This window comes from Lemur catta, chromosome 4 (assembly GCF_020740605.2).
Source record: "Lemur catta isolate mLemCat1 chromosome 4, mLemCat1.pri, whole genome shotgun sequence".
NCBI lineage: Eukaryota > Metazoa > Chordata > Mammalia > Primates > Lemuridae > Lemur > Lemur catta.
Genome location: NC_059131.1, coordinates 70,025,656 through 70,041,498, shown reverse-complemented (window position 1 = coordinate 70,041,498; position 15,843 = coordinate 70,025,656). Strand labels below are relative to the sequence as shown.

At 44.9% G+C, this 15,843-nt stretch overlaps 1 protein-coding gene across 4 annotated transcripts in view; it reads left to right on the top strand.

Moving 5' to 3' along the window:
* ACOXL (acyl-CoA oxidase like) overlaps nucleotides 1-13,619 on the top strand; it is a 299,186-nt gene extending 285,567 nt beyond the window's left edge. For 3 of the 4 annotated variants that reach the window (XM_045550091.1, XM_045550092.1, XM_045550093.1), the window contains one exon: nucleotides 12,634-13,619. In XM_045550091.1, coding sequence (XP_045406047.1) covers nucleotides 12,634-12,834 — 201 coding nt within the window. In that variant the 3' untranslated portion in view covers nucleotides 12,835-13,619. The remainder of the gene's footprint in view (nucleotides 1-12,633) is intronic. The other variant, XM_045550094.1, reaches the window with a different exon arrangement.
* The last annotated feature ends 2,224 nt before the right edge of the window (nucleotides 13,620-15,843 follow it).

The window sequence follows — 15,843 nt, the reverse complement described above, 5'->3', positions numbered from 1 at the left end:
AGACATGGCCTTACCACATTGCCTAGGCTGCTCTTGAACTCCTGGCCTCAAGTGATCCTCCCACCTGAGCCTCCCATTCTACTCCCTCTTTAATCCTGGGCAACTACTAACCTGTTCTACCTTTCTATAATTTTGTCATTTCAAGAATGTTGTATAAATGGAATCACAACAATATGCAACCTTTAGAATTGGCTTTTTTTAATCCAGCATAATTTCCTGAAGATTCATCCAGGTTGTTGCATGTATCAATGGTTTGTTTCTTTTTATTGCAGAGTAGTATTCCATGCTATGGATGTACCACAGGTTGTTTCATAATCATTCACTGAAGAATATGTGGACTGTTTTTAGTTTCTGACAATTAGGGATAAAGCTACTATAAATGTTTGTGCACAGGATTTTGTATGAATATGAGTTTTAATTTCTCTGTGGAAAATGTTCAGGGGTTCTGTTGCTAGGTCATATGGTAGGGTCATGTTGATATTTTTAAGAAATTGCCAAATTTTTTTTGGATTTGCTGTAACATTTTACGTTCCCACCACAATGTAGAAGTGATCCAGTTTCTTCACATTCTCACCAGCAGTTGACATATTTTAGCCATTCTGATAAGTATGTGCTAATATTTCATTGTAGTTTTAATTTGCATTTGCCCAATGGCTAATGACATTGAACATCTTTTCATGTGCTTATTTGCCATCTGTATGTCCTCTTGGTCAAGAAGTCTGTTCATGTAGTTTGCCCATGTTCTAATTGGATTGTTAGTTTTTTTTAACTGTTGAGTTTTTAGAGTTCCATACTAGTCCTTTGTCAGATATGTAGCTTGCAAATATTTTCTCCAAATCTGTAGCTCATCTTTTTATTCTTTTAATATGGTCTTTTATAAAGCAAAACATTTTAATTTGACAAGGTCCAATTTATCAATTTTTCCTTTGGTGGGTTTTAATGTCAAGTCTAAGAACTTTTTACCTATTCCTGTGGGTTTTTTCTAAAAGTTTTATACTTTTACATTTTTCATCTAAGTCTATGATCCATCTTTGGTTAATTTTTATATAAGGTAGGAGACTTAAGGTTCATCTTTGTTTTATGGCTCACCAGTGTCCAATTGCTCCAACACCATTTGTTGAAATAGTTACCTTTCTTCCATTGAATTGCTTTAACACTTTTAAAAATTAGTTGGGCTTATTTATGTGGTTCTATTTCTGCATTCTCCTATTTGACCCATGTATCTATGTGTCTATTCTTCTGCCAATATCATACAGTCTTAATTATTGTAGTTATCTAAGTCTTAAAAAATGGTAGCTTGATTCCTCCTACTTTATTATTTTTCAAAATTGTTATAGCTATTCCAATTGTTTTATCTTTTCATATAAATTTTAGGATAATCTTGCTTATATTTACAGAAAATCTTGCTGGGATTTTGATAGGAATTGCATTAATCTTATAAATCAATTTGCTAAGAAATGACATCTTACTATGCTGAATCTTCCAGTGTATGATTATGGTATGCCTCCCCACTTATATAGATCCACTTTGATTCCTTTCATCAGTATTTTATTGTGTTCAGTATACAAGGCCTAGTCCTATACGTGTTTTGTTGGATTTACATCGAAGTATTTCTTTTTGAGTGATTGTAAATGGTATTGCATATTTAGGTTCATTGCCCACGTGTCCATTATTGTTTTATGGAAATACAATTAATTTTTATATATTGATCTTGTATCTGATGATCTTGCTTAACTTACTTGACAAATCTAGAAGTTTGTGTAGATTCCTTGGAATTTTCTACATAGACAAACATGTCATCTGCAAACAGGGACAGTATTTCACTGGTTAAAGGATTCTGTGTTGAGAAATCTTCTCTTTTAGCAACTGAATGCATTTCTGGCCTCCATGGTTTCTAATGAAAATCTGCTCCCATTCAAATTGTTTTTCCCTCATAAATTGTCTCTCTCTGTACTTTTAAGATTTAAGAAGAAAATCTTCAGTTTTCAGAAGTTTAACTATGATGTGCCTTGGAATAAATTTCTTTGGATTTATCCTGTTTCGGGTTGTCTCAGCTTCTTGAATTCGTTGGTTTCTGTCTTTTGCCAAATTTGGGGAGTTTTCAGCCATTTCTTCAAGTACTTTTCAGTCCTACCCTCTTTCTTTTATCTTTCTAGAACACTGATGACATTTAAGTTAAATCCTTTTTTTTTTTTTTTTGAGACAGTCTCACTCTGTTGCCCAGTGCCCAGACTAGAGTGTTGTGGTGTCAGCCTAGCTCACAGCAACCTCAAACTCCTGGGCTCAAGCAATCCTCCTCCTGCCTCAGCCTCCCGAGTAGCTGGGACTACAGGCGCACAACACAATGCCCCACTAACTTTTCTGTTTTTAGTACAGACAGGGTCTTGCTCTTGCTCAGGCTGGTCTTAAACTCCTGAGCTCGAGTGATTCTCCCGTCTCGGCCTCCCAGAGTATTAGGATTACAGGTGTGAGCCACCACTCCCAGCCCAAGTTAAATCCTTAAAAAAAAAAAAAATCACTCAAGTCCTGAGTCTATTTTCATTTTTTTCAGTACATTTTTTATTATTGAGATTTACTAATTTCTATTGTTCTATCTTTCAGCTCACTGATTCTTTCCTCTGTGGCCTCCATTTTGCTGTTGAGACCATCCAGCCACTGAGTTTTTAATTTTAGTCATTGTATTTTTCAATTCTAAAAATTTCCATCTGGGCCTCCTTTATGTCTCCATTTTCTTTGCTGATCTTTCATATTTCTTTTCTGAGACTTTCTATTTTCTTCACTGGTTTTAAGCACATTCACAATTGATCACTGAACCATTTTCATGAGGTTGCCTTAACATCTCTGTCAGATAACTCCAGCATCTCTGTCATCTTGGTGCTGGCATCTATTGATTGTCTCTTTTCATTCGGTTTGACATCTTGCTGGTTCTTGGTATGATGAGTGACTTTTGATTGAAACCTGAATGTTTTGAGATATTATATCATGAGACTCTGGATCTTATTTAAGCCTCTGTTTTAGCTGGCTTCCTCTAACACTGTTGTGGGGGAGAGAAGGGGCACATTACCCCATTACTGCCTTATAGGCATGGCAGTACAGATTCTCTACTCAGCCTGTGTTGGCACCCAAAGGAGTGGGGACTCCTTGCTCTTTCTGGGTGGAAATGGGAGTTTCAGTTACCAGCTAGGCCCCTGCTGACACCTCCATGGTGGCAAAGGTAGGACAGCCTCACTACTGTTCCCTAAGTGGTTTCCACTGACACTGGCAGTGGCTTTGTTACTGCCATGTGGTGGTTCAGTCCTGACTCTCACCAGGCCTACTCTGACAGCTTTCCACCTGGTAGAAGGTAGGGTGCCTCTCTACTGCCAGGTGGAGGTAGAAGTCGTAGCTGCCATGTGGTCTCCATTGACACCATGGTGGGCACCTCACTATCGACTGTTGAGGATGGAAGAGTAAGCTCCCCATTTAGCCTTTAGAGCCATGAGTGGGGGAGGAGAACATAATTTTTTCTATGATGTTTGGCAGGAGTAGAGCAATTATTTTCTGAAATCCTTCTGTCTTGCTGGGCTGCCCCTTTCCTGGTGTTTGGCTAGAGAGGTGGGCTTTTTTGCGATTTTTGTCTACATCTGTTGGTGTTTCCAGGTTGTCAGCTTCTTCAGCTCCAGTGTGGGATATATGCAGCAAAAAGAAAACCCCCAAAATTCACCACTGTGTCATTCCTTTAGTCCCAGACAGTCTATTTCTTCTCTTCATTTTTTCAGTCTTGTAAGATTTGTTTTGATATAATGTCCAGGGTTTTCAGTTGTGCTTAGTAGGAGGAATAGGGAAAAGTATGTCCATCTTCTCGGAAGAGACTTTGACTATGATTTTTGAGAAAAGAAAATGGTATCTGATAGATGGTTTCTGAAGAGCTTTCTGTGTTCATCTGATCTTACATCAGTGGTCTTCATGGAACTCCATTTTTTGAGTCTCATTTCACTTGAGCCATCCCCAGTCCCCCTGTTCTCATGCTAAAGAGTCTGCCTGCTAGTGTTTCATGCAGTGACAATACCTGACTTCATCTGGAGGATCCTTTACAATCTTTGCTGGTTTGAGAACCACACAACCCTGATTCCCATAAGTGCATGCAAGGAATTTTCCTAAGGGAAGAGTTGCCCTAGGGCAAAATGAGGAAAATAAATGTATTTGGATTTTTAAAAATGCAAAATAATTTTTTATTAAGAAATTATATTATGTTCTCCCTATGTTTTAGGCGCCAAAAGTTACCCTTTAAATAAAATAATGACTGAAAAGTACTTTTTTGGTTATTCTTACTTGAACAAAAAAAAATAAAAAAAAGGAAAAGTTGGCAATCACGTGTTGTTTCCCCCCAAAATTGCTTTTTTTTCCCTTTAATTTTAAAAATTGAGGTCTATTTTACAAACATTGAAGTGTGCAGATCTTAATGGTGCAGTTCAGTGAGTTCTGACAAATGGTAAACTGTGTAATGCAGACCTCAGTCATGTAAAAGAAAGTGTCCATCACCCAGGAAATGTCCCTCACCACTTTTCCATGAGTCCTTCACCCTGGCACCTGAGCTTCTGGCTTTGTCACAAGAGCTCATGTGCCTGCTCCAAAGCTTCATAGTAATGGAAACAGAAGTGCTCCTTTTGGTCAGCATGTTTGTGAGCTGTCCTTTTTTTTTTTTTTTTTTTTTTTTGCTAGGTAGTATTTCCTTATATAGATCCAACCCCTCCCCCTCCCAAATACTCATCTCTCTAGGACTTTGCTGGGTCAGAGTCTCCAGGAACTGGCCTTGTTACCTCCGGCTGACCTCAGCTGCATCATTCCTTAGGTATTAAGGTGCAGTGTCTTATTACTCACCTGCAGGAAGAAAAAATAACTGAGAACTTTTTTCTTGCATCAACACAGTTTGATTGTGCTGAAAAAAATTTGTTTATTCTCCTGTTGACTGACATGTAGAGTGTTCATGGGCTGGTGTTATTATGAGTAAGATTATCAGGAATATTTTTGTGGAAGATGTTCTATTATATGGAATTTAGGAACATTTCAACCATTACAACTTCAAGTATTTTATGTCTCATTCTTTCTGACTGCAGGGATTTCAATTGCATGTATGTTAGTTTGCCAATATAATCCCACAGGACACTGATGTTCTGTTTGTTTGTTTGTTTTCTTTGCCCTACTTGGAATAATTTCTACTGATCTATCTTGAAGCCTGCTGATCTATGTTCTTCAATGCTTATTCTGCTGTTAAACTCCTCAGTGAATTTTTATCTCAAATATTCCATTTTTTAGTTCTATTATAGAATTTTCCCTTCATTCTCTTATAGCAGTTACATTCATCTCATGAAATATCCCATATTAATCCATTATATCCATTTTTTCCCTTGTAAATTCTTGGACACATTTATAATAGTTGTTTTAAAATCTTTGCTAATTCCAATAACTGGTCATTTCTAAGCCTGCTTTTAGTGATTGTGCTTTCTCTAGATTTTGGGTCACATTTTCCTTCTTTTCTGTAGGTCTTATAACTTTTTTATTGTACTCCAGACATTGTAACAGACTTTATTTTCTTTTGCTTATTTCCTTTTCTTTTGTCTGATGGTTAGGATGAGGGGCTGTTTATGAAGGTTCCTCCTAGAGTCAAGTTAAGCAATGGCTGCTTTAATTAAACCGAGTTCACTGTGCTTAGTCGACCCCCGCCCAAACCCCACACTGCCTTTTTGATCCTGTCAGCGGTTGAGCTGCAGGGATGCTGGACTGTATGTAGTCTCAGATATCTTGATTCACCTTTGAATTCAACTCCAGCACAGCCCCAAAAGTAGGTACCCTAAGGATGCATGGGACCATGCATCCCTCCTCTGCTTTCCAGTCCCCAGGAACTGCTGCTTTCATAGCAAAATTCTGGGTTAGGGGTTGAGGATCCTTAGGCCAAATGTTTGCTTTTTTGTGCTTAGGATTCTTCCCAGTTCCAGTCCCTTTGGCCGTTTTTCTTACCTCTTCAAAGTCTCTCCATCTCTGGCAGGCCTACTCTTCCATCCACCTCCACCTTAACAGGCTCTGTCTGCCCCCATGTGTGGAAGCTTCCTGGCATTTTGCTTACCTATTAAGAGCTCATTTCCCTCTGAAATCACTTCATTAATGCTTCCTTATGTATAGTGCTTTTCAGAAGTCCCATCAAACATAGGATTTTTATTTTGTCCAGGTTCTTCTGCTCGTTACCATGGGAGCACAGTTCTCTTGAATCCTTCTACATCTTAGCTTGAAGTAGGATCCCTCCCAAATTGCTTTTGAAATCATTTGGGTCCATAAAGTTAAAAACTCCACTGACACAGAATTTCTCCATAACCTTAGAATCTATTGTATATTTAGTTCTGGCAGTTTGTGGGGCCTCTGCCTCTTGAAGAAAATTTTTGACTGAAAATTATTCCTTTTTGGGTATGTTCACATTTGCACTTGTGCTCATAAGACTAAACTATCAGTTGATTAAAAGGCCATATTCTTTTGTATGAAAAGATGTGAACTAATAGTGAAGCTTTATTATAACCACCTAATTGAATATTCTTTCTCATTTCATGTAAATGCCTTTGTCTGTAGAAAATGCTACCAAGAGCGGCATTGTGGTTACTTTAATTCCATTGCCAAAACTTTTATATGGTTTCCTGTATTCTAAAGGGAAAGCTATATGCACTTGTCTTCTTTTTAAACTTTTCCTCTTATGAATCAGTAGCAGTATGAATAAATGTCAGATGTTCTTATTAAGTGGTTAAAGTGGATGCCTCTGCCTCAGCGTTCTTGTTTTAGGTAGTGATGATTAAGCAGACTTTGTCATAGAAATGCCAGAGTTATAAAGATATTGTCTTTATTACTAACTAGAGAAATCACTATATTAACAACAATAATATTTATAAGTACTCAGCCTGTGCCAAACTCACTTAATCTTTTCATGTTAGAGACAAGGAAGGTATTGTGGCATGGAAGCAGCAATGCCAGGGTTCAAGGCCACAGTCTTTTACTGAGGTGGGCATTTTCAGTAATGCTTAGCAAATAGCCCAGTGGTGTATTCTACGAAAAAAAATTGCAATAGGAAGTACACTTTGAAAGTAAATTTGTTCTCCTCAAAACTCTCTAGTTAGGCCAAATGAAGGTAATTTTGCTGTTGTTCTTCAGTAAGGAAGGCAATTTCTCCATTCTAACATTTCAGATTATGCTAAATATTTTTATCAGCTGAAGAACTAATCAACATAGAATATAATTTAAATTGATTCAGAGAAACTATTAAGCTGGAGTCCTGATTATTTAATAGCACCGCAGAGTTTAGTTTCATGCTAATGCAGCTTGGCTGTAGAGAAAACCAGGAGAACATATGTGCCCTTGGCACCAGGAGATCCCAGCAAGTTAAGGCCTGACCCTACCTTGAAGATCTGGCCAGAGGTCAGTAAAAACAGGAATGTCCCCTTCCCAGTGGTTGACACCTAAATCGAGATAGAATCATACCTCTACCATGAGGTGTGAGATTACGCCTCAAGTGAGTGTTTCGGGTTTGTTTTTCTTTACTTTGACCACTAGTCAGGCATTAGGGGCTAAGGTGGCAAATTAGCCATCACAGACCTACCATTCTGGCCCTTTAGGGAATGTTTGTCTAAAGGAAAAGCAATTCTTCAGGAGAGGTGAGTAAGGGGGCAATAAGTCAGATCAAGGCCTCTGTGAATCTGGAAGTCTTCAAGAAGTGGGAATAGCTGCAGGTAAATTACTTGATTATGGCAATTTTCACTGGAGGTATTTGGCAGTCTGCATGTTGCTGTTTTGAAGGGATCTGAACTGTGTTTGACAACATAAGGTGGTGGCCCGGAGGTGCAGGGAGGGCCTGTCAACCAGTGCAGAAGAGTCCTCCCAACTTCCTGAAGGAGAATCTGTGGAGCAAGTGGCCCTCCCTCCATAGGAAGCGAATCTATTGTGTTTTGAATGCCCTCGTATCAGAATCTTGTTGGGATGGCTGCATTTTCTGGAGAATTGAAGACCTGTCCTTCTGTCATCAAGCTAGCCCTTTGCATCTTGGGGGCTGGCTCTGAAGCCAGTGTCCTTGGCACCTTCCTCTGGTGGCAGCATCATGGAGGCCCCCTTGGCCCCATTACTGCCGTGGTTCTCTTGGGGAATCTGAGCCGGTGCAGCTGGGCAGACCCAGGTTCTCCAGACTAGGCACATTGGGCACATGTAGAATATCAATTCCGACTTTGGGAGAGCATCGAGGGTCACATGTCTGCTCCAGTGATGGAGGCATTTCCTCAGTGCAACACCCCAGATCCTCTAGCGACTGGAAACAGTGAGGCATTGGGGAAAAGATGGAGGCAGAATGGGCAGACAGGGCTGTGGAAGCAGAAGGCTCTGGATTAAAACCCTAGTTGTGCCAGTTATGAGATATGTGACTTGGAGCAAGGAGCTAAATTATTTAAGCCTCAGTTTTCTCATCTGTAAAATGAGGTCAGTAAGAGTACTGAAAGAGACAGTGAACAAAAAGACCTCCTCCGTAATCTGACACACGATAGGTGTGCAGCAAATGCCAGTCCGAGGCAGCATGGAGCAGAGTAAAGAAGACCCTAGTTTTGTATGTAAAGTGCCATCTGTTGCTTCATGACATTGTTATAAAGATGCAGCAGGCTGCCAATCAAGGGTAGCCAAGTGGCTCCCTTCTGTACGTTGTTGCCTTTACCTGCCTGGCCATCCAGGAGGCAACGTGGAAATCACAGACACTGCATGGCAGAGATAGATCCTTTGGATCCTTGGGAAAAGCTGGAGTAACAATCTAAGAATTGTTGATCAGGGACTGGGGTTGTACAACACAAGCATGAAATAACATGGGGGAGGTTAAAGGTAGGCAAAGGTGGCCAGAGGCACCTGCCAAAATGCTGGTTATGTGTCACAGCAGAAGCAGAGGTGATAAATGACAGCTACAAGTAATGTAGAAACCTCATTTTGCCAACCTATCACATTTTTTAGATTAAATGTTGCTTAATTGTTTTAAGGTTCCTCTTCTTTTAAAGTTTCTGGCTCAATATCTAGTTAATCTAAAATCAAGTTAGCTAAAAAACAAATCAAAACAGGAAATTACATTAATAGCCCACCAATATCTAACAATCCTTTAGAAGGAGAGTGGCTGCATAGAGATTCCTTGTGAAACGAAGGTGTAATCGATACCTTATAGCAAGTTTGTTTGTTTGGTAAGGTTAAAAGTTTCCATTTCTATGCTTTAACCAGCAATAGTGATTAATACTGAATCCTGTGGGTAGGCAGCCTTTACAGTTGTCTGAGTTCAACAGGACTGGGAGGTCCAAGATGGTCTCTCTCTCATATCTGGCAGTGTGTGCTGGCTGGTGGCCAGGGCACCCTGGTCCTTCTCCACATGGCCTTTCATCCTCCAGCAGGCTAGACTGGGCTTCTGCATAGCAAGTAGTCTCAGGGTGACATGAGAGTGAAAATGGGACTTGCAAAGTTTCTTAAGGCCTAAGCTCTGCAATTTACACGGTGACACTTTCTATATTTTATTGGCAAAGCAAGTTACAAGCCAGCCCAGATTTATGGGATGGAGAAACAGACTCTGCCACAGCACCTAAGCAAGAAAGGGGGTAATTGAGAGACAGTTCAAGTTGGGGTAAGGGATTTTACACAGAGAACAGCACGAGGTCATCTGGTGCCAGAAACAGAGGTGGGGCCTAAGGGAAGAGGCAGAAAAACCCCTGCACAGAGTCCTAGGAATGGCCGGGGTGTCGCTGCAAGTGTACCGGGCACTTTACACCTCGAGAATCTGTTCTCAAAATTGATTAACACCATGCTGTGTTGGAAAAATGGGGTTTGCTTAGAAGGCTGCAAAGCTTAGTCATTGCCCACCCTAGGCCATCCTACTCTTCCAACTGGAATAAGGAAAATGCAGGGAGAGTTAAAAAGAGGACAAAAAGAAATTGAGTACTGCAACTAGGTGGAGGTAAGAAGCCCAACTGATGTTATAAATTTCCCTGCCCGCCCCAAAATACACATATTAATATATCCATACACAATGTCTCTTGAGGGCTGAAGGGACTTCTGCTTTCTTTAGATATTCTCAAATCTCAGTCACTGGCTATTTCCAGTGGATCTTATGTACTTACTGTTTGTAGAGCAATAGTGCTCATGTTTAGGTCTGCCCTTTTAAAATCTTTTTGCAAGAACCTATAACTTGTTCATGTTCTTTTATTTTTAAAGAGCACCTTTTCATTTGTGTTTTTTAAAAGCTGATGAATTTTCTTTGTAAATATGTGGGTAGCCTTGGAGTGCTTTGTCCAGCGTAAGTGGGTCACAAATGGGCAGGGCACGGGGACTCCTCCAATTTGTGCCATTTTTATGTTTATAGTGTGGATGTATGTTTGGTAATATGACTAAACATTAATAATACTTTGCTTAGCCCTAAATAAAAATACTCCCTGGTAATACAAATACTGTAACTATATAATAATCAGTGGTACATTAGCTTCTCAAGTTTATTTTGTATTAAGGAGATCACATTTTTTAAAAATCATTAGAACTCCTCAACAGCTTTATGAAGTAGGTGACTTGTGCTGGCAGTGTGCACCACTACACCGCGAAAGCCCAGCATTGTACCTAACACAGGGTAGGACTCTAGTACATACCTTATGAGCAAAAGGTTGGTAATTATTGTCATCCTTTATCCTGACAGGCAGAAACAGAGGTGGGTGAGTGCCTGAAATCAGAGTCAAACAATCATTGTAACAGGAATGATGTCTGATCCTACCATCTAGACATTAATCATTTTTGGGTTCCTGTTGTGGTCCATGAAGAATGGAGAAAGCTAGACAGTCCCAGAACTTTAGATTTAGAGTGTCATTGGAGGAGACACTCCCTGAACACTTACAGTAAAGAAACCCTCTTTTTCACCAGCCATTGGGTTCCTTTTTTATTTTTTAAAAGTTTATTATATTGAATAGAAACCTGCCTCCTGTAATTTCTACCTCTGGCCCATAATTCTGTATTTGGCAATAGACAGATCAAACCCATATTCTCTTCTACACAACACTCATTCAAATCATTGAATTTTCTCCATTGGTGAATATACAACAAAAGTTGGTTGAGTTTGGTAATGCAAACTCAAAGGGAAAATTATCTTGAATAATTATATGGCAATATGTGGAAAGTTTAGGGGCTGTATACACAACTGATGGTTTTGAGCTGTGCGGTTAAAGACATTGAAAGTTGACAGATTAATCAGGGATTTGCCAAGGATTAGTTACAAACATTGAAATCTTGGTCAGTGAAAGTTCATTTTAGTGTATCTTACAAATATGATCAAAGTATTTTCAGTACTGATTTGATGATGCTTAACCACAGTGTGTGAAGAATCAAGCATTTCATTAGAAATTACTGATGCTATAGAGAACAAGCTGTATTGTTGGACTATTATATTTCATGCACTTCCCCCTCTCTAGCTCTACCCCCTACTCCCCCCACCCCATTTTTGGGATCCCCTCATCTCTGAACACCTGAAATAATGGCATTTTGGACTGCTGCAAAGAAAACTGTGGTCTTAACATCAGTGCAACTCCGTGATGACCATGACACAAGGGCAAAGGTGGTGCTGATATAAGTGATGTTTTTAAAACCATAAAAATAAACCATGAAAACCTTGGGGGGGTTGCTGTGATTTGGGGAGGAAAAGAAATTTGTAACTGGCTGAAAACTGAAAAAAATGGAAGAGTATAGTGTGTAGCAGTTTAGGGGAAAGGAAAGCAAGCAGTCCTTCTGCCCTTGTTTAGTTTTAGAAAAACAATCTATTATTCTGGTACTCTTCTTTTTTCTGGGAATTAAAAAAAAAATGCACTAGCACCGAAACCATGGAAAATGAAATGAAAATACACCCAGTGCAGCTTCTCCAAAACACTGGCCTGCATCTTCCCCTCCCTTCTGCTGCGAATGTCTTATCCTTGCCTTCTGATGGCTGCCAGAACAACCGAGGATATCTGCGGGGTTCCTTGGTGTTTGTGTTAACAGATCAATTTTCCGCAGCAGCCAGGTATAAGGTGGCTAATGCCTAGCCTTGATCCGCCGGTCCCACCTTGCCAGGTTTCAAAAACCTAGGCCTACGGCCTGCCTCTGAAGACGCTAGTCTAGGGAGACTAGAGCAGGTCTCCACTGGTTCACCTGTTCTGAGACTCTTTCTCTTCAGTTGCCTCTGAGCACCAGAGGGTGGCACCCCAGCCACTCCAGAGGTGGAGAGGAGGGGACGCAAAGGGAAGAAAAGAAAGAGGAGCGGTAGGGCGGAGAGAGGGGAGAAGGGGAGGAAGGGAGAACATTAATAAATACTCAGACCTTGGTCTCGAGTTCCCCGCTAAATTCCCACCCTTTTACGGAAAAAGCCTGTTTCCACCGGACTAGGTGTCAGAGTTAGCAATTTCTAAGATAAAAAAGGCTACCGAGGGTTAGTCATAACCAATGGCTTCTACCCTCCTGGGTCTCCGGGAATCCGAAGGGTGACCAGTTTCCGCGGCCGCTGGGTGTGCAGGTGCTGGGGTGCGCGGAAAGCCTCTGGCACCAGATCGCTGTAAGTGCGCCTACATCTGACCTGTCCCCTTGTGTCGTGTTTTGCAGTTGCTGGATTTGTGCGACTCGGTGAAAGACGATGCCCTGAGGGTGATCTCCGCCTTTAACATTCCTCACACCAACGTCCACGCACCAATCGCAGGAATCCCCAACCCGCGGGCCGCCTGGGCCTTCTACCCTGCGCCACTGCCCCCGCTGGCCCGGGACGCGGCGCGCTCTCAGAGGCCAGAGCTGGGAGCCAAGCTATAACGGGTGTGGCGGGAAGTGTAGTGGCCTGCGCGCAGCTGCCACGACGCTCGCCTCACTGATGCCTGGAGCTGAGGCCGGGCTGGCACGCGCTGGGCCGCTGCCCTCGGGGATTTTGGTCCGGGAGCAGAGGTCCCGCCGAGGCTGAAGAGGCGCGCGGCGGACTGTTGAGAAAGGGAGCCAGGCGGTCGCCCGGTGTGCGGCCCTTTAGCCTATCCCTGTAACCTCACCTGGCCTGGCCGCAACCTTCCCTAGCTTCGGGGCACCCGATCCCCCTGGACAATCAGGGTGGGCTCCCGCTCAACCGCGCGAGCTTGCCCCGCAGCCGGGTACCGCCAAAGGTCTCCTGCGGTCAGCGATGACTCAGATTCTCCTAGCGCCCCCCCCCCCGCCCCCCGTGATTTCGAAAAACTCTGGTGCTGGATGAAAAAAAAAATCACTCTCAGACAAAAGAAAAAAACCTCCAGTCTTTCTGAGCGCGGGCAAAAAGGCTCATTTCAGCAAACGGTGCTTTTCCAGTTAGTTAATCAGACCCTCTAGTCCCCCCTGAGGAAATGCATGGACGGCGAAAGGGAGTGGGAGCCTGGAGTTTTGCTCTCGGCAAAGCAAGAACTAGGGCTTGTCCTCCCAGACCCGCGGTTTCCGGGCCGCAAGACAACGCGCGGGAAAACATTTTACCATATAAAGCGGTAATCTGTCCTTTAAAAGAGCACTGATACAAAGTTTCATAAGTTAAGCGATGTGGAAGGCGCTCCTGCTGCTTGCAGCGGACAGAGGGGCGGGTTGGGGCAATACACCGAAGTGAGTCGGTTTCGGAACTAGGAGAGACCACACAGGTGATGCCTGTGGTCCAAGGCAAGGGCCGTGGATTTCCCATTTCCCAGATCCCTATAGCCCAATTTCTTTCTTCTTTTTCTCAGTTCTCCCTTCCTTCCCATCTCTTGGCAGAGGTAGGAAAGGACAGCGCTCTGCCCGCGTCCGCTAGGGCGACGTCCAGGACCGGTGACCTAAAGCCCGCGGGCCTTCTCACGCTGCCCCCGCTCTGCGCCCGGCCCTGTTCCGGGAGGACCTCCCGGCTCCGCGGGAGAAGGCTGCAAGGGCTCGCGGTCACCCGATGCAGGGCGCCAGGTCGAAGCTCCTTAGCACAGCTTGTGTCGCGGCGGACACATGAACCACCGCTTGCGGACCAGATTCCTTTTTGCGCCCCAAATCCGAGCGCTTAGCCAGCTGCTTTCCCCCACGCCTTTGTTTTTTAAAGAGTTTACAGGGTCGTGAGAGTGAGCGACGCGGGGGCGGCGGGGCTGCACAGAAACAAACAACAGGGCTTTCTTCTGCCTGCGTGGTCCTTTTCCGGTCCCTGTCTGCGTCGCCGGACCGCGCGGAGAGCGTGGAGCGTTCCGGCGTGCGGTGGGTTTGGTGCTCTCAGCCAGCGCAGCAGGTCTCATTGCTTTTTCCCCGTGCGACGCGGGGCAGCCAAGTCGCAGTTCGCCCGCGGCTGCCACCGAAGGTCTCGAGCAGGAGCTCCGAGGCGCGCTCAGGCCAGAACTCCGGCCTCCGAGTTTACTTCGCCGCGGCAAGGCCCATGCCCTTTCCCTCTTGCAGCGAAATAACCGGGCGGGGCTCGACGCGCGTCCTCCAGTCCCCGAGAACCCACGGCCTTCTTTACCTCGCTCAGGACTCACCCGAGAATGCTCTGAGGAGACTTTGACCTGGGGCTGTGCTGTGTCACGCTGACGCTCTAGGTCTGCTTATGAACATAAAAACTGACCAAGGTGGCCCGACGACGGGACAACGTCTCCTCGCTTGCTCCTCTACGCGGAGGCCCCTTCCTTCTCCTGGCCCGCAAGGGTGCGGGTCAAGGAGGCCTCTAAATTGCGTTTCCTTAATCCATCTCGCCTGACCTCCCCTGCAGGATATTCCATTTCCCCACCCCAACCTCCTACACCCCCGCTGCGGTGATGACGGAGCCCGGGGCTGGGGCACAGAGGCACCCGGGGAGCGGAAAGGAGGGGCGGGTCGGGGTGCGGGCTCGGAGGAGCACTGGAGCGGGCGTGGAGAGTAGCGTCGGAGGAGAAAGATGGAGACGCGAGGGCATGAGGGACGGCAGGTATTGCGCCCCCGATACGGCAGCCTGAACTCCGCTGCTCCGCCTTCACTGGCCTCAGCCCGCAGGGGTACGGTTCCCAGGCGGTTCTCTGGGAGCCCAGCAAATCTCGAGGTTCCCAACCGAGCGTAGGCACAACCTTCTCTCTCACCTGGAGGCTGTGACTCTCCTTGGTGTCTTTTTATTTTCTAAAAGGATTTAATTTTTTGAGTTCTTTTTTCATTTCCTTGTTTTACCTGCTCTACACACACTCCCGCATGCCGCCCCTCACCCGGGATCTCAGCTTGCCCTTTTCTCGACTCCTCCTCCCCCCACGGGCTCTGTCTCTTAGGCAGACTGAGGGCGACAGAAAAAATGGAGAGCCCCTGAGGGGTGGCAAGAAGAGGGTGCCTAAGAGTCTGGTGCCACGGACCCTCGCAGGGAGGAGAGTTCAAAGACCCTGCACGCGCGTTTTTTCCAGGGCCAAGCCAGTCCCCGCGCCTGCCCTGGAGCGGCTGAGAAACTGTCCCCGCGCATAGCTAGGGCGCGGGGGCGCCTCCGGAGGCTTTCCTCCGGGGCCGCGGTCGGCCCGGCTTGGAGTGTGTTCCGAGCGCCCCCTCTGTTGTGCGCACATGCTGCGGCCGCCACCGGGGTGGGGGAGGCGAGGGTACACTTCAGAGTGGGGGATGGGCGGGCGCACAGCCGCCAGCAGGCAGAGTCACTCGCGGAGTAAACATGTCAGGGACGGGGGCGCGCGCGGCGGGAAAGCCAGCGAGGCCACCCGCGCCTTTACCTGTCCGAGCCTGCACGCGCCGGCGGCCGCGGCGCCGCGGGGGCGGGGCTTGCCAGCCCGCGCGCCGGGGCGGGATCTAGCGGGGGCGGGGCCCGTGGTGATTGGGCGCGGGTGCGGGGCAGCCAGCCTGAGCAGG